Source organism: Onychomys torridus, chromosome 8, assembly GCF_903995425.1.
Source record: "Onychomys torridus chromosome 8, mOncTor1.1, whole genome shotgun sequence".
NCBI lineage: Eukaryota > Metazoa > Chordata > Mammalia > Rodentia > Cricetidae > Onychomys > Onychomys torridus.
Genome location: NC_050450.1, coordinates 74,726,476 through 74,751,116, shown reverse-complemented (window position 1 = coordinate 74,751,116; position 24,641 = coordinate 74,726,476). Strand labels below are relative to the sequence as shown.

At 42.3% G+C, this 24,641-nt stretch overlaps 2 protein-coding genes across 9 annotated transcripts in view; one reads left to right on the top strand and one right to left on the bottom strand.

Annotated features, from left to right (window-relative positions):
* Tubd1 (tubulin delta 1) overlaps positions 1 to 7,455 on the bottom strand; it is a 34,807-nt gene extending 27,352 nt beyond the window's left edge. For 3 of the 4 annotated variants that reach the window (XM_036198171.1, XM_036198173.1, XM_036198174.1), the window contains exons 1-4: positions 7,381 to 7,455; positions 3,421 to 3,638; positions 2,984 to 3,131; positions 752 to 968 (exon numbers count right to left, since the gene is read on the bottom strand). In XM_036198171.1, the coding sequence (XP_036054064.1) occupies positions 752 to 968; positions 2,984 to 3,131; positions 3,421 to 3,592 (537 nt within the window). In that variant the 5' untranslated portion in view covers positions 3,593 to 3,638; positions 7,381 to 7,455. Of the gene's footprint in view, positions 1 to 751; positions 969 to 2,983; positions 3,132 to 3,420; positions 3,639 to 6,187; positions 6,217 to 7,380 lie in introns of those variants that run through there. The other variant, XM_036198172.1, reaches the window with a different exon arrangement.
* Positions 7,456 to 7,815: 360 nt separating this feature from the next.
* Positions 7,816 to 24,641, top strand: part of Rps6kb1 (ribosomal protein S6 kinase B1) — a 42,096-nt gene continuing 25,270 nt past the window's right edge. For 3 of the 5 annotated variants that reach the window (XM_036196209.1, XM_036196211.1, XM_036196210.1), the window contains exons 1-4: positions 7,816 to 8,084; positions 17,125 to 17,174; positions 18,432 to 18,552; positions 19,629 to 19,697. In XM_036196209.1, the coding sequence (XP_036052102.1) occupies positions 7,944 to 8,084; positions 17,125 to 17,174; positions 18,432 to 18,552; positions 19,629 to 19,697 (381 nt within the window). In that variant the 5' untranslated portion in view covers positions 7,816 to 7,943. Of the gene's footprint in view, positions 8,085 to 8,588; positions 8,710 to 17,124; positions 17,175 to 18,431; positions 18,553 to 19,628; positions 19,698 to 24,641 lie in introns of those variants that run through there. The other 2 variants (XM_036196207.1, XM_036196208.1) reach the window with 2 other exon arrangements.

Sequence of the window (24,641 nt, the reverse complement as noted above, 5' to 3'; positions counted from 1 at the left end):
AGAAACTCTGTCTTGAAAAACAAAACAAAAACAAAAACAAAAACAAAAAAAGAAAGAAAAATGTAACCAAAATTAAATGAATTGTTCACATAAATATCACAATCAATCCTGAACTCAATGTTCCCAAAAAAGTGAGATCCATTATTTATTCATGTTCACTTTAAGAACAAAGAATACAGGGACTGGAGAGATGGCCCAATGGTCAAAAGCACTGGATACTCTTCCAGAGGACCAGGGTTTGATTCCCAGCACCCACATGACAGCTCACAGATGCCTAACTCCAGTCCTAGGGAATCTGACACCACATGGTGCATGGACATACATTCAGGCAAACACTCATATACATAAAATAAAAATAGATAAAATTTAAAAAAGAAAGAAAATATACTATGGTCTAATTAATTATTCACTATGGAGCATTTACCAAAGAGAAATGGCGTACGACCACACCAGACTCCTACTTGTGCCTAAATCAATTTTAAAAAAAGAACAAAGAATATACAACATAAAACTTTTGATTAAGGGCTGGAGAGATGGCTCAGTGGTTAAGAGCATTGGCTGGTCTTCCAAAGGGTCTGGGTTTGGTTCCCAGTGCCTACATGACAGCTCCCAACCTTATGCCCCCAGGACCAGAAATCTTATGCCCTCTCCCAGCCTCCTTGAGCACTAGGCATGCTTGTGTGTGCATACATACAGACAAGCAAAACACCCATCAAAATACATACATAACTTTTAATTAACATGTTCATACCTCGCCAGTTCCGTAAGGCCATATAACCTGATTCATTTTCAAGGCACTGGAGTAGTGGTCTTGTAACTTCTGTGTAATGAAGGCTCCCAGCCCCGATCCTGTTCCCCCAGCCATGCTCATTATGATGAAAAATCCACTCAGAGAGTCACATTTCTCCACCTCCTTCCGGATTAAGTCCATCATCCGCTCTTCATGCTTCGGTCCATGCACAGAGTACCTATGCCATGGCAGAAGAGACAAGCATGGTACCGTCAGTTGAGACAGAGGTCTTTTCAAAGCTGTGGGAGTGGGCCTCATGTAAGCACAGGTGCCCTGATTGACAACACTTGATAGAGACAGGTTAAATATAGTTAACAGGTGAGTAGGATGGCTAGAAGAATACACTTACAGGATCTAGGAAATATATATGTTTTTCAAGACAGGGTTTCTCTGTGCAGCAGCCCTGGTTGTCCTGGAACTCGCTCTGTAGACCAGACTGGCCTTGAAAACACAGAAACCACCTGCCTCTGCCTCCCGAGTGCTGTAATTAAAGGTGTGCACCACTACTCCTTGGCTAAAAGTTCTTTTTTAAATGAGAACAATGGAATTATCATCATATGTATGGTGTGTGTGTATGTGTGAGAATGTACCATGATGCACACATGTGGGGGCCAGAAGACAACTCTATGGAATCTGTTCTGTCCTTCTGCCATGACTGAACTCAGGTCCTCAGGCTTGGCAGCAACTGCCTTTCCCTACTGAGACATCTCTCCGGCCTCACACATCGTGGGAGAGCAGCCCAGGAGCTCAGGATCCTGCTTCAGCCTCCCAAGTGCTGGGATTACCTGGCCCTCTGCAGAACTCGGGGACTGCTGCCTTGTAACAGTCCTTAGAGCTGGATGCCTGTGAGGTAAGGTACTGACATGGTTTGCCGAGGGATAAGGGAGAGGGAGGAGATCTGGATGCTGGAGATCCTGGTTTCACCACAGCCTTTACCTGAGCACAGGCACAGGGAGAATGGGATCAAATTCTTTATTTATTTACTGGTGGTAACAGAAGTTGGTCCTATGCCTCAAAGATACTGAGCGAGGGCTCTACTGCTGATTGTTTATATACTTTGTTTATATACTTTTACCTTTGAGACAGGAGTTTGTTGAATTGCTCAGGCTGACCTGGAACTTGCTCTATAGCTCAGACACACATTGAACTTGAGCTCCTCTTACCTCGGCTTCCTGAGTAGCTGGGATTATAGGCTTGCATCACCAGGCCTGACACATTCTAAATTGTAATTCTTTATTACATATATTTACAGGAGGGCATACACATGTCATGGCACATATGTGGATGTCAGATGGAGTTAGGGCTCTCCTTACACTATGTGGGTTCTGGGAACTGAACTGAGTGCATCATGTTTGGCAGGGGTGCCTTTACCCTGAGCCATCTCCCTGGCCCAAATTCTTAATTTTATTTTATTTTTGCTTTGAGACAAGATTTGACCAGGTAGCCTTGAATGGCCTGTGTGGTGGTTTGAATAAGAATGGCTTATAGGCCAGGCGGTGGTGGCGCACGCCTTTAGTCCCAGCACTCGGGAGGCAGGCGGATCTCTGTGAGGTCGAGGCCAGCCTGGGCTACCAAGTGAGCTCAGGAAAAGGCGCAAAGCTACACAGGGAAACCCTGTCTCAAAAATCAAAAAGAATGGCCCTTATAGGCTCATATATTTGAATGATTAGTCATCAGGGAGTGGCACTACTTGAGAAGGATTAGGAGATGTGGCCTTGTTGGAGGAAGTGTGTCTTGAGGTGGGCTCTGAGGTCTCAAAAGTCCAAGCAAGATCCTGTGAATTTTCCTGCTACTTGTGGATCCAGATATAGAACTCTCAACTACCTCTCCAGTACCCTGTCTGTGTGTGCATGCCACCATGCTCCCCACCATGACAATAGTGGACTAAACCTCTGAAACTGTAAGCAAGTCCACTTAAATGCTTTTTTTCATAAGAGTTGCTTTGGTCATAAAGCTAAATAAGACAGTCTGGAACTCACTATGTAGACCAGGCTCTGAATTCACGGAGTTCTGCCTGCCTCTACCTCCTCCCTACTGGAATGAAAGGTGAGCACCACCACACCAGACTCCAAACTGTCAATTTAACATAACACCTTCAAGATTTCGAGCTTGTTTTATCAACTATGCACCTATAATGGCCTGACTAACTGTACAGCAGTAACGTCACTGAAACTCATGAGGAGCTGTTCTTACCCATATGCCCAGTTGTTCCCAGATCCTTGTCTCTGACAAAAGCATGCATGCTGACCGTATTTCCATCGGCCAGACTGGGTAGCTCTGGATAGCGTTTGATTGATAGCTTTAGGTTCCATGTCGACAAGCACGGCCCGGGCAACTGGAACTAGAGTGAGAAAAGTATCATACGTTTTACGTCAGGACCACAGAGCACCACCTTCTAAGTCCCTGAACCAGACTGCCAGCCCTAGAGTCAGTTCTTTGGGTCTTCACTTTAATTTAGGGGTTGGAGGCAGAGTGCTTGCATAGCCTGCTGAGGTCTTGGGTTCAAACCCCAGCATGGGGTGGGGAAAGGCAAAGCAAAGGAGCTCTCTAGTAAGATGGAAGGGATGGGCTTAGATCCTTTGAAGAGGATGTTCACACAGAGTGAGGAGAGGGCTGTTGACCACACCTACCTCCATTTTCTTCCTCTCTGAAAAATCTTTCACTGCAAGATGCTTGATATGCCTCATTTTCTCTCTTAGAGCAGAGTCCCTGGGAACAGTGTGAGTCTCTAAATAAAGTATCAAACACTTCAAAGCCAATCTGGTTGCCACACTGCCCAAGCTGCACTGTTACTATTGACATGCCAAGCCACCAACTAGGCCTCTTCTAAAACACGAGAGTGGGTAACCTGTAAAAAAAGACACAGACATGAGAAACCACCATATTACTAACAAGAGCAAACAATATGCCATGTGTTCATGATACAGATGTAAGGGGCTGGAGAGATGGCTTGGTGGTTAAAATACTTGCTCCTCTTGCAGAAGTCCCAGGTTTGGGTCCTGGCACCTACACTACAGCCTGTAACTCCAGTTCTAGGGGATCCAACACCCTCTTCTGGCCTTCCAGGGAATTGCATGCACATGGTACACATACAGGTATGCAGGTATTCACATATAACATCTAAAAAAATTTTTAGAAAATGAAAAACTTATGTACACAGGGGCTGGAGAGATGGCTCAGAGGCTAAGAGCATTGGCTGCTCTTCTAGAGGTTCTGAGTTCAATTCCCAGCAACTACATGGTGGCTCACTTCTATAATGAGATCTGGTACTCTCTTCTGGCATACAGGCATACATGTAGGCAGAACACGGTATACATAATAAATAAATAAATCTTTTATATATATGTGTGTGTGTGTGTGTGTGTACACTAACAAAATGTAATCTTTTGTCTGTGCATTGAGGCACACACCTTTTTTTAAAAAATTTATTTATTTTATTATGTATACAGAAGAGGGTGCCAGATCTCATTACAGATGGTTGTGAGCCACCATGTGGTTGCTGGGGAATTGAACTCAGGACCTCTGGAAGAGCAGTTGGTGCTCTTAACCCCTGAGCCATCTCTCCATCCCCATAAGAGTGTCTAAAATATGTGTGTGTGTGTGTGTGTGTGTGTGTGTGTGTGCGCGCGCGCGCGCGCACACACACACACACACACACACACACACACACACACACACATTTGAGACAGGGTCCCATGACATAGCCTTTGCTGGCCTGGCTTTGAACTCACAAAGATCAGCTTTGAACTCACAGAGAGCAGCTTGTTTCTATCTCTGGTGTGCTGGGATTAAGGGCATGCAGCACCATGCTTGGCAATCTATCATTCTTTTTTTTTTGGTTTTTTGAGACAGGGTTTCTCTGTAGCTTTGGAGCCTGTCCTGGACTAGCTCTGTAGTGCTGGGATTACAGGTGTGTGCCACCACCGCCCAGCTGGCAATCTATCATTCTTGACTTTGCCATCAAAAAGCATGTCAGGGAGAGCTGCAGGAAGCAACATTGAGGTTTATTAAGAATGGATTTTAATGGATTTAAGCAAGGGTGTTGATGGAAAGAGAGAGACTTAATAAAAAGATATTGCATCCCCAGGGTGAGGTGTGTACTTCTCAAGAATCACATTTAAGTGTCTTAACAACAGTTACATATATTAATGGGATTTTGTTGTCTTTTTACTTATTTATGTTTGATTGTTTTTGTTTTGTTTTGTTTTGAGACAGGGCCTCACTATGTGGCTCTGGCTGTCCTGGAACTCATTATGTAGACCAGGCTAGCTTCAAACTCACAGAGATTCTCCTGCCTCTGCTTCCTGAGTGCTGGGAATTTATTCTTATGTGCATGTTTTGGCTATGTGTATATCTGTCCACTACATGCATGCAGTGTCTTCTGGGGCCAGAAGTGGGTATCCTATCCTCTGGGCCTGCAGTTACAATTGCCTTGTAGATGCTGGGAACTGAACCTGGATCCTCTGCAAGAACAGCAAATTCCCTCAACTACCGAGGCATCTCTTCAGCCTGATTTTATTGTTTTCTGCCAAAACATTGTTCAAAGACTTTCTAAGAGAACTATTTTTCTTTCCCTCTCTTTTTTTGGTGAAATTACAAAGTGGTTCCTAGTGTCACTGGTGAGAACAACAGGCTGATAAGGTAAAACCATATGGCACAAAGGTTAAAGGAAGACCACACTTGAAAGTTGCAGACTCTTAGGCCTTAAGCATGGCTCATTACTATTTTAACATTCTTTTTTGTTTGTTTGTTTTTGTTTTTCAAGACAAGGTTTCTTTGTGAAAAACTCACTCTGTAGACCAGGCTGGCCTCACACTCACAGAGATTCACCTACCTCTGCCTCCTAAGCTTATTTTAACCACCCGGCTTATTTTAACACTCTTATTTGAAATAGCTCTATATAAGAAGAATATTGTCTCTACAAAAGCAACTTTTACAGAGATTTTTGTTAATAGTGTGCATGTGTGTGGCCCTTGCTTTCCGCTGGGTTTTAGGCTGGGTCTCTCTTTCGTTGTCTGCATCTGTGTATCAGGCTAGCCGGCCTGTGAGTCCAGGGATTCTCTGTCTCCACTCCCCTTCTTTCCATAGGAGTGCTGGAATTACAGATGTGTGCTACTGCATCTGGTTTAAAATGGGTTCTGGAGATTGGAACTCAGATCCTCACACTTGGGCAGCAAGTGCTTTACTCCTGGAACCATCTCCCCAGTCCTGTGCATCCCGCTCCTGACCTTCCCATGTCCCTAAATTTGTCCTGTCTTTCTATCCTGCCTCCATCTAAGAATCTAGTCATCTAAAGACATTCTCTTACTCTATAGAATTGGGGTGGTGGTGGATTACTGTACTCAAATTCATTCACACACAGAGTTCAATAGTTTCCAAAATATGATCAATACTCACCATTTTTTCCCAAGTATATTTTCAAAAGAAACCAAAACAAAAATGGAGCTGTGTAATCACGAGGACCAGAGTTTAGATGCCAGCACCCATGGAACAAGCCAGGTGCAGGCCTGTAGTTTCAGGGCTAAGTCAGTGCAGACAGAAGGATCACTGGGAATGGCTTCCAGCTTGGCTGAGAAGGTTCAGAGAGAGAGAGGGAGGGAGAGAGGGAAGGAGAGTGGGAGAGAGGGAGAGATCCTGCCTCAAAGGAATATATGAAGAGTGATAAAGGAAATAAAGTGATAACCATAAAGGAAATAAAGTGATAACCAATCGGATGCCCTCTTCTCCTCTGCATTTGCATAAATGCTCACATCCACACACATGTGCATATACACTCTCACACAAATAAATTAGTTAATATCATGTTGACTGAAGGAATTCTTTGTATTCACTTCACACCACATGGATACCAGAAGTTAGCTTAATAACTGAGCATCCATCTAACATTAATTTTTCTGTCTTCCAAGAAAATGACTTATTTTTTTTCCACCAAGCAGCTTCTGGCCTGGTAAGTACAAATAAGATCAATAAGGAATGTTTTATGTTTAGTGCCAGTATTAAAACAAAGTTGGAGCCGGGCATAGTGGCTCATGCCTTTGATCCCAGCACTTGGGAAGCAGAGGCAGGCAGCCCTCTGTGAGTTCAAGGCCAGCCTGGTCTACTTAGTGAGACCTGCTCTTGGAAAGAAAAAAAAAAAGTTGGAGCTTAGAGAAAGGCCAGATAAAATATTAAAGTAAGTCTTTATTATTTTCATACAACAAAAGAGGGTTCTTGGTTTTGAGACGAGGTCTCCCTATGTAGCCCAGTCAGGCCTGGACTGGCTAATTAGTCTGAGCTATCTTCAAACACGGGATCTTTCTACCCCAGACTCCCTGAGAGCAGGGATTGTTGGCGTGCGCCACTATGCCCGGTAAATAGCATTTTTGATAAACGCTTCACATCAAGTCTATGTTAGCCGTGAAAATGAGCCGAGGCTAGCGAACCAGACTAAGCCTGCATTGTAGGTAATACTATTCTCATTTTACAGATACGAAAATCGAGTTACCGAAGGGTTATGAAACTTTCCAAAGCCACTGAATTAGCAAACAGCAAGGCCAAGACGCTCTCTTTGCCTTTCTGCCCTATCAGCTCCCCAGTAGCCCCACACTTACTGACAGCTCTCGGACCAGCAGTTTCAGTTCAGTTCAAACTTCAGAAGACCAACCCTCTCACTATGCGCATGCTCACTTTCCATACTCTCAAAAAAAAAAAAAAAAAAAAAAAAAAAAAAAAAACTACCGAGAACGAATGAATGCGCATGCTCCTTATACGAAGCGCTCTGCTGAGTTTTTTTTTTTTTTTTTTTTTTTTTTTTTCCCTTTCCTTTCCCCCTCCTCTATATAGAAAGGTTAATCACGCATGTTCAATTTTAATTTATCAACTTCGGATATGGTACGCATGCTCGGTGTCCAACAAAACGCCTTAGACAGTAGTACGCATGCTCTACTTTCCAGGCTTGGCTTCGATTGGTGTTCTGCGCATGTTCCTGCCAGTACCTGGCGCCGGGAGATAGTGCTACGCATGTCCGCTGCCCACTGTTGGCTTCACGGAACCTTGTACGCATGCTCCGGGGCTGAACTTGAGGAGCCAGTCTGGGGCCTAAGCGCAGACGCATTGAGCTTAAGCAGCCGGTGATGGCGGCAGCAGCAGTGGAGTCTGCGGCGGGTCCGGGCCCATGAGGCGACGACGGAGGCGGGACGGCTTTTACCCAGCGCCTGACTTCCGAGACAGGGAAGCTGAGGACATGGCAGGAGTGTTTGACATAGACCTGGACCAGCCAGAGGACGCAGGCTCTGAGGATGAGCTGGAGGAGGGGGTGAGGCCCGGGGTCCCGGGGGATGGGGGGGACGAGGTGACAGGGCCGGGGTGGCGGCGTGGGCCCTGGAAGCCTGGTGTGTCCTAGGGCGCGGAGAGCCGGGGGGACGCGAGCGGTCTCCGGGAGGAGCTGAGGCGCCGCGCGGCCGAGCGAGCCAGCGAGGGAGCGGGCGGGGCGGACCTGGCCCTAGGTGTGAGGCCTCTGCGGGGCGCGCAGGTGCAGGTCTCGCCCCGAGCCCTAGATCAGCGCAGCCCCGAGCGATGGGTTTCTGGAACGGCGAGGAGAAGAGGCGCGCGGTCGGCTTCTGGAGCTGTGGGTCTTGAATGTGGCCGGGATGGTGTGAGCGTGTGCAGGGGTGGGGGTGGGGGCTGATCTTGCTGGGTGCCCCCTAAGTGCAGGTGTGAGGTGCGGAAGGGTTTCCCTTTGGAGTGTAAGATTGCAAGTCTTGAAATCTTCGGACTCCCCACAACCACCTCTCTTCTCGGCCTGTCGCTTCTCTCCTAGGAAGCGCTCAGCTGTTAGAAGTGACAGCTGAAAACTTCTGTCGGGAGTAGCACTGCCGCTGCTGTTACAGCCACCAGGAGTTTTATTTCGGGAGCAAGGGGGCTCTGCTGCATCTTCCAGGGTTTGTTTGTTTGCCTTTTATTTTTAACCCCCCTTCCGTGTGACATTTTAAAGGAAAAATAAAACATTCATAATGACACACGGCATTTGTAAGTTAATTTCCCTCAAGTTGAAGATGTCTGTATTTTTTTCGGAATAATTTATGTAATTGTAGGGTGGGGTGGGGGAAACAGCGTTGACAGCTGTGATTTGTCTCTCCAAAAATAAATTGCCTGAACGGAGACTTGTGAATAGTGGTGTGAGGGCTTTCCTTGCTAAAGTTTAAATTTAGAATTGCTTTTCCTAATGCACATCTTGGTTTTACCTTTGCTGTGCTAGTAGTTTGTTGTTTAAGGAATATCACCTTTTCTAACATAATACTTATTGAAACATACACATAGTATTACACCAAAGGTTAAAAAAAATGAGATGTCCAACTAAACCGATTCAGGACAAATGTCCTTAGTAATAACCTCATGGTGATTAAATGCCGCCATTTGTGTAAGAATATGGATTTATGGCTGATGTTAGATGTTTGCTGTATTTATATAGGGGCTCCTCTTCTCACCCTCAATTTTCCTTCTTTAGTAAATAAAGTGTGCCCTTCTGGAAAAAGAGAAAGGCCTTTATAGGTCTCTGAACACTTTATGAAATTAAGTGGGCCAACAAAGTATCAATCAAATGACTCAGAATTACACTGTTCCAAATGTGGGTTTTGAGACGCACACTTTTTAAATGTGGGATTCTACTTAGCGTTTTAAGAAAACGTAGTGAATACTAAATTTGAAACAAATACAGGATTACTTTAATTATAAATGTAATACACTGTTCATTTATATTGGTTCCATATGGCATGGCTTTGGAGTAGGGCCAGAGAGTAAACTGCAGAGGAGGGTGGCTTTATGTGAACACTGTTAGTAGTTACTGGTGGACTTTGAAGTCTATGGGTTCGTATGGGTCTTTTGAGAGTCCAGCGTTGTGATTCTTGGGATGAACTGGGGCCTCGTTTGTTTTTCTTTTCATTTTCTTAATGTACTTCAGGAATAGTAGGCGTTCCAGGTTTGGCTTACTCTTGGGACAGGAAAAGTGGATAAGAAAATGAAATGTGACCACTACTTTAAGGAAAGGGAATTGGGAGGAAGAGCAGAAGTAATTAAGGAGGATTTTGAAGAGGAGTGTTTTTAGAGTTGAAATGTTTCTCTTGAGTTCATTCTTAAAAAAAAAAAAAAAAAAAAAAAAAAAAAAAAAACCAAAACTACAATGTGTCACTGTGTAGCCAGGTGGCCTCAGACTCAAAATTCTCCTGCTTCAGGCTCCTGAGTGCCAAGAATACAGGCGTGGCCTGCACCGCCAGGCCTTGATTGAGTGTGTTACTAAGAGATGTCTTAACGTCTCAAGGTGGATAAAGGGAAAGAGATGAGATGGAGTTGGGTCAGCTACCTAGAGAGAGTCAGTCTAGATTACTCTGGGGAAGAAAAGTTTAAGAAGTATGGTAACAGTTTAGATTCTTAAGAATATCTTAGGTTTCCTATGGTGAATATACAACTTTTACTTTGTTATGTAAACCTTTCTTTAACATTGGTGGCATGTCAGAGCAGCCCCACTGCTTTCTTTTATAATAAGGAAACTGAGGCATAGGCCAGAGAGGTGATTGCCCACAATTAGTGTCTTCTGATTCAATTCAGCAGACTGTGTTGTACAGATTTAAGTGTCTTGGACCAGACGGATGGTCCAGTGGGAAAAGGCGCTTGCTACTGGAAGTTTTGAGCTTGAAGACTTGAATTTGGTAAATTTGATTGACATGGGCCTACTGTGTAGCTATACTGGCCTTCAACTTGTGGTTCTCCTTGATCCTCCGGCCTCTCTCCCCGGTGTGTTGGGGTTGTAGGTTTGCACTCCCAAATCTGGCTTGCACACAGATTCTTTCTTTCACATTTGCTTATTTTGATGAGGAAGGTGTGCAATAGCACGTGTGGGGGTCAGAGGACAACTTGGAGAGTCAGTCCTCTCTTTGCATCGTGTAGGGAATCTGAGGCTCGAACTTAGGTGCTGGACTTGGCGGCAGGCCTTACTAGCTGAGCCATCTCAGTGACTACTGCATAGATTCTTTCTGGAACTGTTACTACGTTTCTGTGTGTGTGTGTGTGTGTGTGCGTGCACATTGTGGGGAGGTGACAACTTGTGGGAGTTGGTCATCAGGCTTGGTGACAAGCTCCTTTACCCACAGGACCATCTCACAGCCCTGCATTCTTGATTGCGTTTATAGGCGCAGTCACAGTGTGCTATTTGTAATTCAAGTTGACTTCAGTAAAAGAAAAATAGGGACTACAGATCTCTTTGGCCATATTCATGAACTATGGTATCTAGAGTAAACTGATAATTGTTTTCTTCCTTGTAAAGTGAGGTTAAATGAACTAAAATATATTCTTAAGAAACTCTGGCTTATTGGGCAGTTTGCCATTTCATGGACTGTAGCTTGTCATCACCAGTCATTGCTGAGTTCCAAGTGATTCGAGTTTACCGTCAGCTGTTCAGAGCCGCTCAGTAACAAATGAAGTAAGCCAGAGCTGGACGTTTTTAAAGAATTGATCACACAGATAACAACTTTGTGGGTGAATCTATATTAGTAAGTATAGGCATTTATGTAGTTAATTCTTCTGTTGGTAAATGATGAAACTAAATTAATGGTTTATAGATAAAACTGAGTGGCTACTGTCTAAAAACAGACAGAATAAAAGCCTTAAAGGTATAAAGTAATGGACAGTCACACTAGTAAGTAAAAGGATTGTGATGATGAGAGGCTTTTTCTCTTCCTATTGCTTGTCTATATTTCTGTGGTAATAAGTTGAAACTAAGAATTTTGTTAGATTATGAAAATGTTGGATGCTTTGCTTTTTCTGCCAGTTAAAAATATGAAATAATTGCTGATACATATTACACAAGTTTTAGAATGAGATAGCAGATTTTTTTAAAATTATTTTTTATTTTTTATTTTTTATTTTTTATTTTTGTCAGAGCTGAGGACCAAACCCAGGGCCTTGTGCTTGCTAGGCAAGTGCTCTACCACTGAGCTAAAGCCCAGCCCCTGAGATAGCAGATTTTTGTTTGACAAAAAAAATATATATTACTGCCAGGTATGGTGGCACTTGGTTTAATCCCAATAGTCAGGTGGATCTGAGTTAAAGGCCATCCTGGTCTGTATAGCAAGTTATAGCCAGGGGTACATAGAATGACCCAGTCTCAAAAGAAAAATTTTAAAAAGGTTTTTTTTTTTTTTTTTTTTAAATTAGAGCCTAGTTGGACAGCTCAGTGGGTAAAGAGCTTGCTGCCAAGCTGACAACCTAAGTTTAATGTTTGATTCCTAGAACCCACATGATGGGAAAAGAGAAATGACTTCCACAAGTTGACTCTTGATCTTCACATGTGTACCATGCCATGAGCTTGAGCACTTGTTCTCAAGTACCCAGGCACGCACAAGCATGTACACACACACACACACACACACACACTCAGAGACAAACTCATTATTTGATTTTTTTTTTTTTTTTTAAGATAGGATCTAGGGGGGTGGTGGTGGTGGTGGTGGTGGTGGTGGTGGTGGTGGTGGTGGTGGTGGTATACACCTTTAATCCCAGCACTGGGAAGGCAGAGGCAGGTGGATCTCTGTGAGTTCAAAACCAGACTGTTACATATCCTGTCGTGAAACTCTTCCCCACCCCCCACCCCCCAAAAAAGATAGTATCTTATTGTGTAGCTCTGGCTGGAACTCACAAAGATCCATCTGTTTCTGTCTCCCAAGGTGTGAGCCACCAGACTTAGCCTATTTATTATTTTTGAGGTAGAGTAGTGTGTAGCCTAGACTGCCCTCCTTCACCTCCCAAGAGCCAGGAATACAAGTAGGCCCTACCATGCCCATACCGTGCCCCCACTTTGTGTTTGGAAACAAGGTCTCACTGTGTAGTCCAGCTTGGCCTCAAACTCAGAACCTGTTGTCCTAGCGTCCCAAGAGGTGCAATTATATGTGCCACCACATGGCTTGGAGATTTGTTCTAGTTCATGTCTGGATTAAGGTTAATTTTTCCCATTGGGGAACAGTTCATTTAAATCTTTATGAAGTGCTCACTTTCATTGAGACTTCATGCTTATTAATTATAGTTTAGAGAGATTAAAATTTTTTTTTAAATTATAACTACATTTTCCCTTTCCTTTTTCTCTCTCCAAACCCTCCCATATCCCCCTCCCTGCTCTCCTTCAAATTCATGGCCTCTTTTTCATTAACTGTTATTGCATGCATGTATGTGTATGTGTATATATATATATATGTTGTTGTTGTTTGAGATATGGTTTCTCCATGTAGCTTTGGAGCCTATCCTGGAACTTGCTCTGTAGACCAGGTTGGCCTCAAACTCAGAGATCCGTCTGGCTCAGCCCTCCCTCCCCCAATCCCAGTGCTGGGATCAAAGCCATGCGCCACTACCTCCCAGCACATATATATTCCTTTACATACATGTTTTATTTAAAAGTCTGCAAATACTGGTAGGCTTCTTTGACACGGTCTGTTTTGCCTTAGCAAGATTCTACTTCACACACAATCTTTTTTGGAATGTGTGTTTTGAGACAGGGTTTCCTTGTGTAGCCTTGGCCCTCCTGGATCCAGCTCTATAGACCAGGCTAGCCTAAACTCAGAGATCCACCTGCCTCTGCCTCTGCCTCTCAAGCGCTGGCATTAAAGGCATGGGCCACCACTGCCCAAAAAGGCTTGCTTACTTACTTACTTACTTACTTATTCATTCATTCATTCATTCATTCATTCATTCATTTATTTAATGTATATGGGTGTTTTGTCGGCATGCGTGTCAGCACACCAGAAGAGGGGATGGGATCCCATGGGACTGTAGTTATTTATGTTGTTGGGAATTGAACCCAGGACCACTGAGCCATCTCAACAGCCCACACACAGGTAATCATAAAGCAGCAGGAGAAAAATTCTGAATGAGAAGAATTTCCTTTGAAAGAATGTTGTCAATGTGTATTTCAGTGTGTACTTGCATACTTTGGTGAGAGATTTTTGTAAAGTGGCAGGAAAGAATTGTGCCTCTGATGTCTCTGCTGTAGAAAGTAACGGTAGGAAGTTAGTGCAGATGCAGGTGTAGGTGGTGGAGCGGGCTCCGGAAATGAACCACAGCCTGGGGGCATGTCTGCTGAGGTGGCTTCAAAGGAGGTTCCCTGTTAACTACTCTGTGGTCTTGAATTTAGAGTTAAGTAAAGCCAACATTAAAGGAAAAGACAGTTGTGTAACACCAGTTTATCACATCTGAGAGAAGTCAGTCATTTGTCTTTAAAGTGCAGCTGTGATTGCATGAAGGACAGAAACTAAAAACCTGCTCTATTTGTGGGTTTTTGTTTGGTTTTGGATACAGGGTCTCACTGTATAGCTTTGTCTAGCCTGGAACTCTTTCTTTCTCTCTCTCTCTCTCTCTCTCTCTCTCTCTCTCTCTCTCTCTCTCTCTGGTTTTTTGAGACAGGATTTCTCTGTGTAACAGTGCTGACTGTCCTAGAACTTGATTTGTGGAACAGGCTGGCCTCGAACTACTGAGATCTGCCTGCCTCTGCCTTCCAAGTGTTGTGATTAAAGGTGTTCTCCACCATGTCCAACTTTTTTTTTAATATTTATTTTTTATTTTATGCATATGGGTGTTTTGCCTGCATACCACATGTGTGTAGTGCCCTTGGAGGCTAGAAGAAGGCATTGCATCCCCGTTACTGGAATTATTGATGCTTATGAACCCACCATGTGGGTGCTGGGAATTAAACCCTGGTCCTCTGGAAGAGCAGCCAATGTTCTTAGTCACTGAGCCATCTCTCCAGCTCTGACCAGCTGTGTTTAACCTATTTGTTTAAGATAGGGTCTCCCTGTGTAGCATGGCTGTTCTGGTACTCCCCATGAAGACCAGGTTGGCCTTGAACTCACAGATATCCTCCTGCCTCTGCTTCTAGAGTGTTGTGATTAAAGGTGTGCTATCATGCCCAGCCTATATTTAACTTTTTTAAGTGTAGGTGTGTTGTGTCTGTCTGTGTACCACTTGCATGTATGCTGCCCTCAGAAGATGTCAGATCCTCTGAACCAGAATTACACACACCTGTGAGGCACTAGTGGATGCTAGAAATGGATCCTAGGTTCTCTGGAAGAGCAGCCAGTGCTCTTAACTGCTGAGCCATCTGTCCAGTCAGGCTATGTTGAACTTTTTAAGAGATTACCAAACTGTTTTCCCATTTTACATTTGCACTAGCAATGTATGATGGTTTCTTCCCTCTCCCTCTCTTCCCTTCTCTACAGTCCTAGTGAATGGGAAGGTGTAGCTTCTTAGTCTCTATGCAGCTTTCTTCTAGTCCTAATGTTGAATATCTTTCTGTGTGGCTACTGTTCATTTTATGTCTTCTTTGGAGAACACCTATTCAGAGCCTAACTTATTTTTCAAAATTGTTACCTTTTTATTCTTTTTCTGTGGGTTTTCTTTTCACCTTTCCTTATAGGATAGTGGAGGGCCTAGGAGTGCTGGGAATCAAACCTAGGACTTTGCACATTCCAGTCCTGTGCTCTAACTCTGAGATATATTCCAAGGCCTTTTGTTTTGTTTTGTTTTTAGTAATTTGCTTATCTTTATTTTGTGTGCATTGGTGTTTTAACCTGCATGTATATTTATGTGACAACTGTGAGCTGCCATGTGGTTGTTGGGAATTGAACCCGGGTCCTCTGGAAGAGCAGTCAGTGCTCTTAACCACTGAGCCATCTCTCCAGCCCTGGCCTTTTGTTTTTGATATGAGGTCTTACCAAGTTGTTCAGGATGGCTGTGAACATAATCTATGGAAAGTCTTGAATTTATGATCTGTCTCTTAATCAAGTAGTTAGAATTGATTACAGGACTATTATACTTGGCCCTTTCCCCCCTTTGTCTTTGTTTGTTTGTTTGTTTGTATGTATGTATGTATGTATGTATGTATGTATGTATGTATGTATGTATGTATGTAGAGTCTTGCTGTTTCACCCTGGTTGGCCTGGAACTCACTGTTTCTTCTTCCTGCATTTCTCAAATGCTAGGATTATAGGCATGCAGTATCATGCCCAACATCTAAAGTATACTTAATTTTAATTTTAAATTGTGTGTTTGTGTCTTTGTGTATCTGTACACACGGCTGGAAGCGCCTGAGGAAGACAGAAAAGGGTTTCAAATTCTCCCCCAATCATGCCCATGCTGCAGTTACAAATTGTTGTGAGCTGCCTGGTGTGGGTCCTGGGAATTGACCTTGGGTTCTCTGTAAGAGCAGCTTATGCATTCTCTTAATTCCTGAGCCATCTCTTCAGCCCCACATCTAAGTTGTTGGATTGTGTTTTGTTTTGTTTTGTATTTTGCAATTGTTTGTTTTGTGAGACAGGGTCTCATATATAGACCAGACTGGCTTTGAATTCACAGAGAAATGTCTGCCTTGGCCTCCCAGGTGTTGATATCAAAGGCATGTGCCACCATGCCTGTCCATCTAAGCTATTTTTACTGATTCTATTGTAAGTTTCTCAATTTAATTTTGGGTTTGTTCATTGCCAGTACACAATAGGTTAATTACAATTTTCACTTCTTCGGCCAGTGTGATGTTTAATGGCTAGATTGGCTGATGACTATTTTGCTTTCATTAGCCACATTGCACATGTGGACTAGTTGAGGTTGCCTTAGGCTGAGTTCATGACATGTTGGTCTACCCAACAGAAGCATATAATTTGACTCGGTATCTTAGAATGTAATGCCTGTAACTTCAGAATAAAATTCCTTTTTTTTTTTGTTTTTCGAGACAGGGTTTCTCTGTGTAGCTTTGTGCCTTTCCTGGATCTCGCTCTGTAGACCAGGCTGGCCTTGAACTCACAGAGATCCGCCTGGCTCTGCCTCCTGAGTGCTGGGATTAAAGGCATGCGCCACTATCGCCCGGCAAAAGTCGTATTTTTAATAGATGATAAGTATACTTGCTGAAGGAGAATTCATGTGGTTGTTTTAGGTTATGAATGAATAGTTGCTGTAGTTAGTAGTATACAATGAAAAACTTAGCTGGGCACTGGTGGTGCACGCCTTTAGTCCCAGCACTGGTGAAGTAGAGGCAGGTAGATCTCTATGGTCTATAGATCCAGTTCTGGGGCAGCCAGGACTACACAGAGAAACCCTGTCTCAAAACAAACGAACAACAAACAATCAAAACAAAAAAAGAAAAAACAGTGTCCATAGTACTGGTAGTGTGCTTTATTTTGTTCACCACCGGTTTGTTTGGTAGTCAAGTAGACACTTTAAGCTGGTTTATTCCATTTATTCCCTCTGAATTATGAGATAAAGCATTGAAAGTCTTAAGTTTTGCATTTCTGGTGTTATTTATGTCTAAAACTTCAAATATTTTTCAGGGTCAGTTAAATGAAAGCATGGACCATGGGGGAGTTGGACCATATGAACTGTAAGTGTATATGAAAAGACTTCCATTGTGCTTTTAAGTAGGTTGTACCTGTTCATAGCCTCAAGGGGTTCTATTTAATAAGCTGTTTTTAAACATGATTCTTATTTGCAAAGTTGTTTGTTGATTTGCTGAATATGAGATGAGAATTCAGTATTCTGTGTGTAGAAAGAGATGAAATATGAGTTCAAATTGGTTAGGAATTTTTGTTTGTTTGTTTGTTTATTTGTTTGTCTATTTGTTTGTTTGTTTATTCCGAGACAGGGTTTCTCTGTGTAGCCCCGACTGTCCTGAAACTCACTCTGTAGACCGACCAGGCTGGCCTGGAACTCAGAGATTTATCTGCCTCTGCCTCCTGAGTGCTGGTATTAAAGGTGTGTGCCACCACCACCCGGTGTATTTTTACTTATTTAATACAGAAAACTATATTTGTAACAGTTTCTTATTGAGAAACTTATGCCAGTGCCCCCAAATACTTTAACACATCGTTCAGACAGAGAGATTAATGAAATTTTAGGTCCTGTTGAACAGATTCTGTTAGGTGAGTATATTGCTAATCTGCTCCTGACCCCACCCTTCAGTAAAGAGCATGACAAGAGCTGAGAAGACAGAATACTCCCATGAGGAGCATGTACGTGACCTACACAGTTGCCAATCCTTTTGTGGAGACTTTAACTTGGAAAAGCCAGACATGGGAAGAAGTACAGATATATTTTATTATCAAAAATTTTTAAACAAAACAAATCTCAGTGTGGTGGTGAGTGCCTATAATCCTTGCATTCAGGCTGAGGCAGGAGGATGACTTTGAGGCCAGCCTGGGTTGCCTAGTTAGTTTGAGATGGGCCTGAGTTGTGTAACAACTTATTGAGTCATTTCTGAAAGATCCTAGATTTTCTGCTAAAGTTGCCAAAATGGTGTTGGATAATCTCATGGACATTTTGAATGAACTAAATTTAAATAACTGGAAGGTTTGTTTACTTCATCATTTTAGTAAACATGTTCTAATTTTCTTAGTTTAGGGGTGCTTGATATTTAAGTAAATAAGTAATAGCAGCATGTTCTATGAGCAAACAGATAAACAGTTACCAGTCCACCTTGATCTTGACCCAGCCATGTCATTAAATCAGTCATCAGTTAACTTAGCTCACAGATACTAAAGTTACTGTCATGTACTTTTTTTTCTTTTACCTAATTGGATTCTATTTCTTTTTCTCCTTTCTAACAATGCAATTTTACTTCTGGTTTTGCTTTTCTTCCCAGTGGCATGGAACATTGTGAGAAATTTGAAATCTCAGAAACTAGTGTGAACAGAGGGCCAGAAAAAATCAGACCAGAATGTTTTGAGCTACTTCGGGTACTTGGTAAAGGGGGCTATGGAAAGGTAGGAAGTGTTTTTGAAATAGCTGTTTTTGATTTTGGTAGTTTGGTTCTATTCATCAGTGTAGGATCTAACTGTGACTTGTATAATTTGACGGTATATTAAATTTCCACCTTTTCTACCACTCACACAGACATAATGTAGGTCCTGAGGATTTGCTGAGTAAGTGAACAGCCAGCGTGCCTGTCAGCTCTGCTGTTGAGCAGTGCTTCCTTTCTTTGGCCCGAAGCACCTTGTGTAGGAGTCCTCTTTAAACACGGGCAGACCCACTCCTCACTTCATGCACGTTAAATATGTGTTCCTGAGGCTTGAGTCTGAGTGGATTTTCTTTGACCCTCAGTATCTAAGAAATAGGAAAGATAAAAGAAAGACCAGAAGGAAGGGGTTTCATAGTTTTATCCTAGGCTTTCTAATTTAAGACCTCACCTTTATATGTTCTGCCCAAGACAATTTATACCCCAGACATTCCTTCCCTTTTAAGAGAGTTTAACAACTTGGTTAGATTAAGAACTATCTATACTATCCCAATGTTAGTTTTTAGAAGTGTGACGTTTTTAGTTTATTTTTAAGGTTAAGGGCACACTGCAATACATTCTATCATCCTGAATATGTAACACTTTGAATCTTACATATGTTGTTAATTAAAGGTATTGGTAAGTAGACATTTTAATGGAGTGAGTGAAAATCTGTCAGTTACTATTAATTAGTGTTGTGTGAAATAATAACAGTTGTTTCCTTAGAATAAATGTATGTAAAAAACTGAGAAATTTGCTTTTTAAGTTTGAGAACAATGATAGTTTATGCTAAGTGAACTTGGATTTTGTGAGTGCTGTTTAGTTGAGTGTTTCCCAACACTGCCATCAGGTGGCAGAAAACCACAGAAAGTCCCACATTTAACAGCTTTCTCCAGTAAATCCTAACATGTGGCCTCTCTAATGGATCATTTTTGTGCACAGTCCTTTGTGATGCACTTTTTACAGTATAAACAACAGTATCACGTTTCTTATAAATGGGTATTATGGAAGATGACCTGCATGGTTTGGCTTTTGATAATGTGCAAACACTTATTTCTTGTCCAGGTTTTTCAAGTGCGAAAAGTAACAGGAGCAAATACTGGGAAGATATTTGCCATGAAGGTGCTTAAAAAGGTGACTCCTTCCCCTTTCTCTCCATGCTACATCTTAATTGCTATAAGTTCTCAGTGGAAAAATGTGTCTGTAGGCACTGTGGTTTTAACTCAGTAGTAGAGTTCAGTAGATAGGTCCAATGTACATGATGCCCTGGGTTTAATCTACAGCACTTCTTCCCTGCAAAAGGAAAAGTATTTATAATCATGCTCCTTGTAGAATGGGAGTGATGTTGTGAGGTGTATTTTGTTTTATACTTGTTTATTTCTGGAAAGGGTAGAAAGGGAAGCACTTTCAGTTCTCTGAGGGACACTGAGCTTTTTCTGGTCTCCATGTTTCTAAGTAGTGAGCATATTATTACTCTTTTTATACGGCACTTCTAAATTATATGTTAATTTTCTATGAATATAGTTAAGGATTTTAATTTCTTCCACTCCTAACTTACTTTTTTTCTATCTTGCCCCTTTGGTTCATTTTCATTGACTCTACTATTGTGTTCTCTAGTTTTTTTTTTTGAGACAGGATCTCATGCAGCCAAGACTGGCCTTGAACTTCTGGCCCTCCTGTCTTCATTACCTGGGATTACAGGTGTTTGCTACTATGCCTGGCTTCCTTAGGAGCCTTTTATTCCCTGTTCCAATCTGTACTGTTAGCTCTCTAGACATGTCTGTCATTAAGAGACTCCCTTTAGTCCTGGCTCTTTATTAGTCCATTCTGTTTTCTTGCATATCATAACTTTGTAGTTCTTTATTTATACTGTTTTCTTGTAGTGACCATCTTGCCTTGAGAAAAAGTTCCTGAAGATTTTTGCTTATATTTGTTTTGTTGTTGTTGTTGAGACAGGCTCACTATACAGTCCAGGCTGGCCTTGAACTCATGATTTTGTTGACTCAGCCTTCCAAATTCAGCCATAACTTATAAGTGTTATGTAACCATGCTAGGCATATATTTCTCCTTTCATAACTGAGATCATATGACTGATAACCAAACCAATATCCAGCAGATTGTTGAATAGAGAAGTACGGAGCATATCAGAGGGGAAGTGCAGCAGGAGATTTGTGTTTGGGAGCTGGTGGTGGTAACTGGAGAACACTCCTCACTCTGTTTCTGATACTACACTAATGTCATCAGAACACACTTGATTCACGCTTTTATTTATTTTCAATCTTTGTGTACACTTATGTGTGTATGTGTGTGAGTATAGGTATTTATGTGCCATGGCATGCATGTAGAGGTAAGGGGGAGATGTTGGGCGTTGGTGCTCACTTTTTACCTATTCAGAGGAAGGTCTTTTGTTAGTTTCCATGGTATGCACCAGATGAGCTGAAGTACTTCTGAGCTGCTCCTGTCCTCTGCCTCCATTTTTGCTGCAGAGCACTGGGATTACAGACAAGGTCTGGAGAGTCAAATTCAGGTTCTCATACTTGTGAGGCAAGGTTTTTACCCACTGAGCCTTCTCCCCAGCCATGATTCATATTGTTGCACTGTCCCACTGAGCCATACCCCCAACCTTTGTTTTTCTTTGCCACAGGGACTCACTGTAGCCTAGAACTCATTATATAGACCAGGCTGGCCCTTGACCCATAAAGTTGCTGGCCTCTGCTTCCAGAGTTCTGGAATTAAAGGCGTGTACCACCATGCCTTTAGATTCATATTTTAAAATTGTACTTTTGAGGTAGGGTTTTGCTATGTAATCTAGCCTGGCCTCAATTTGCAATCTTCCTTCCTGTCTCAGTTTCTTGTGTGCTTGATTATAGGCATGTGCAGGGTCACCTGGTGTGTGTGTGTGTGTGTGTGTTGCTGGGGTTTGAACATAGGTCTCATATGTGCTAAGCAAGCCAGCTGTTACTGTGTTGTACTCCCCACCCAGCCCCTGGGAATATTTTTAGTGTTGAAAATAATTTTCACTTAGAATTTTGCTCTCTTTTTTTTTTTTTTTTTTTGAGAGTTTTTGCTGAGAAGTCTCTTGCAAGTCTGATTTCCAAACCTTTTTCTCAAAAATGTTACATATTTATTTCCTTCCTTCCTTCCCTCCCCTCCCTCCCTCCCTCCCTCCCTCCCTCCCTCCTCCCCTCCCCCCTTACTCCCTATTTCCTTCCCTCTTGCCCTCCCTTTCTTTCTCTGCCTGTCTCCCTCTCTTCCTTCTTTCTTCCAAAAATTCTGTGTGTATGGGTATTTCGCCTGCATTTATGTGCACATGAGTATGCCCAGTACCCACAGAGGCCAGAAGAGGCCACTGGGTCCCCTGGAACTGGAGTTAACAGTTTGTGAGCCTAGTGAGTGCTGGGAATCAAACCTGGGTTCTCTGGAAGAACCCAGGTTTAACATTTAAACTAGGTTTAAAATGGTCTTAACTGCCATCTCTCCTGCTCTGTTCTCTTACTTCTAATAGTTTTGTTCCAAAATTATACAGTAGTGTGTTATGCTTTGACTCTTATTACTAGTTGGTTTTTTTAAGATTTATTTTTTTATTATGTATACAGTGTTCTGCCTGCATGTGTGCCCACAGGCCAGAAGAGGGCACCAGATCTCATTACAGATGGTTGTGACATGTGGTTGCTGGGAATTGAACTCAGAACCTTAGGAAGAGCAGCCAGTGCTCTTAACCACTGAGTCATCTCTCCAGCCCTTATTACTAGTTTTAATTTTTTTGTTCATTGTTTTGTTAGTTTGAGACACAGTCTCTCTATGTAGCCCTGGCTAGCCTAGAACAGAGAGAGCTACAAGTGCCTCTGCCTCTGGAATGCTGGAATTAAAAGCGTGCACCATAGCTGTCATTTTTGTTTTTAAAATCAATAAAATAAATACATCTTTAAAACATTTTTAAATTCTGTGTATGAATGTTTTGCTGAATGTATATGCACACCCCATGTATATACCTGTTGCTGACGGAGGTCAGAAGAAGCCGTTGGAGCCCCTGGCACTGGAGTTAGAGATGGCTGTGAGCTCCTGCAAAAGCAACAAGTGCTCTTAACCACTGAGCCACCTCTCCAGCCCCAATACATATATTTTTAAATTTTTATTTCATGTACATAGGTGTTTTATATATGTACATAGTTCACGTATGTATGAGGGTATCAGATCCCCTGGAACTGGAGTTAGAGACAGTTGTGGGCTGCCATGTCAGTGCTGGGAATTGAACCCTGGTCCTCTGGAAGAGCAGTCAGTGCTCCCAACCACTGAGCCATCTCCCCAGCCCCCCAATAAATTTTTATTTAGGGATTTCATATTGTGATTTCTTTATTCCTGTTAAGGTCCAAAGCTAGAGTTCAAGATTTCTCTCCAATATGGTTCTGCTCCCCCTTTATTTCTTTTGAGACAGGGTCTCCCTCTTTAGCCCTAGCTGGCCTGAAAACTCTGTAATTTTTAATCGAAGAATATTGGCATCCATTATAGTGATGTTAATTTCTTGTCGGAATCTGGCACAACATTAAGATGAAGGGAAGAAATAAGCACAAATAATCCTGCACTATACTGTATCTCCCATTCATGAAATACTCCTTAAAAGGGGGCAGTGGTGCTGGAGAGATGGCTCACTACTTGAGAGCACTGGCTGCTATTCCAGAGAACCTATATCTATTTCCATCACCCACATGGTGGCTCACAATCATCCAGTCCCAGGGGGATGTGACGCCCTCTTCTGGTCTCTATGGGTACCAAGCACGCATGTGGCACATACCTTCAAAGCTCCCATACATGTAAAATATATTTGGAAAAAAATTAAATTAAAGAAAAGGGGATAGTGCTAATTTCTTTCCCCTCCTTCTTTTCCTCCTCTTTTTTGTCCTTTTAAAGTTTTTTTTTTCAGACAAGGTCTTACTACATAGCCCTGGTTAGCTTGGAACTCTCTGTGTAGACCAAGCTGGTCTTGAACTCTAAGCCTCCAGAGTGCTGAATTTAAAGGTGTGTGGGTACTGTGCCTGTCCTTTCTTTATTTTGTTTTGGAGACAGGGTCTCACTCTGTAGCTCTAGCTAGCCTAGAGAGTCCAAGCTTAAAAGAACGGATGCCTAATCCGTTGTCCTATAAACCCATCCTTTCACGAGACCTCCTTTGCTAATGATAGCCTCATAGTTTTCCTGAGGTCTAAACATCTAATTTCTTCAGTAGTTTATTCAGCATCACTTTCCCTGGATTCAGAACTTAGATCGTATTCATTCAAAATGTCCTACTCAAGAATGCTGTGGGTTAACCAAGGTAGATGAGACTAGTAGGTCTTACATAGTTACAGTTTTATATTTAATTTTGTGGGGTGAGGGTGGGTCAGGACAACTTGAGCAGGAGTCAGTTTTCTCCTTTCACTTAGCACGTGAGTCCCAGGGACCAAAGTCAGGTTGTTAGGTTAGGCAGGCTACCTTTAGCCTGTTGAGTTATCTTTCCAGCCTAGTCCTTTCGTATTTTGTTAAACATTTTGTTTCTGTTAGTAAAACAAAACCACAATTACTGTCTAAGGTGTCCAGCGAAGTGTGGCTACTTGAGAAGTTCTATGGGGAAGACCTTAGCTAGTCTTATTCTTAACTGACACACTTTAGCACTTTATAGGAATTTTCTTGAGTGAGTTCTTGGACAGTTCCCTCTCCACTATCTTGTCCTATTAGAGTTACAGTTACTTGACATTGGATCCTGGGCTGATATCTGATTTTCTTAGCTTCCATTATCCATGTCTTTTTTTTTTTTTTTGTCTGTTTACTTCCATTTACTAGTGTTCATAAAAATGCCTTTTTAAAAATATATTAAACTAGCTGGGTGGTGGCATGCACTTTTAGTCACAGCACTTAGGAGGTAGAGGCAGGCAGATCTCTGTGAGTTTTGAGACTAAAAAGATCTATATAGTGAGCACTAGGACAGTCTCAAAAAAATCAAAGAAATAAAAACCCTAAAATTTATATATCTTAATGGGTATCCTTTTATCTTTAATTTTTTAAATTATATTTTTTAAACTTTGTGTGTTTATTTGTATGGATCAA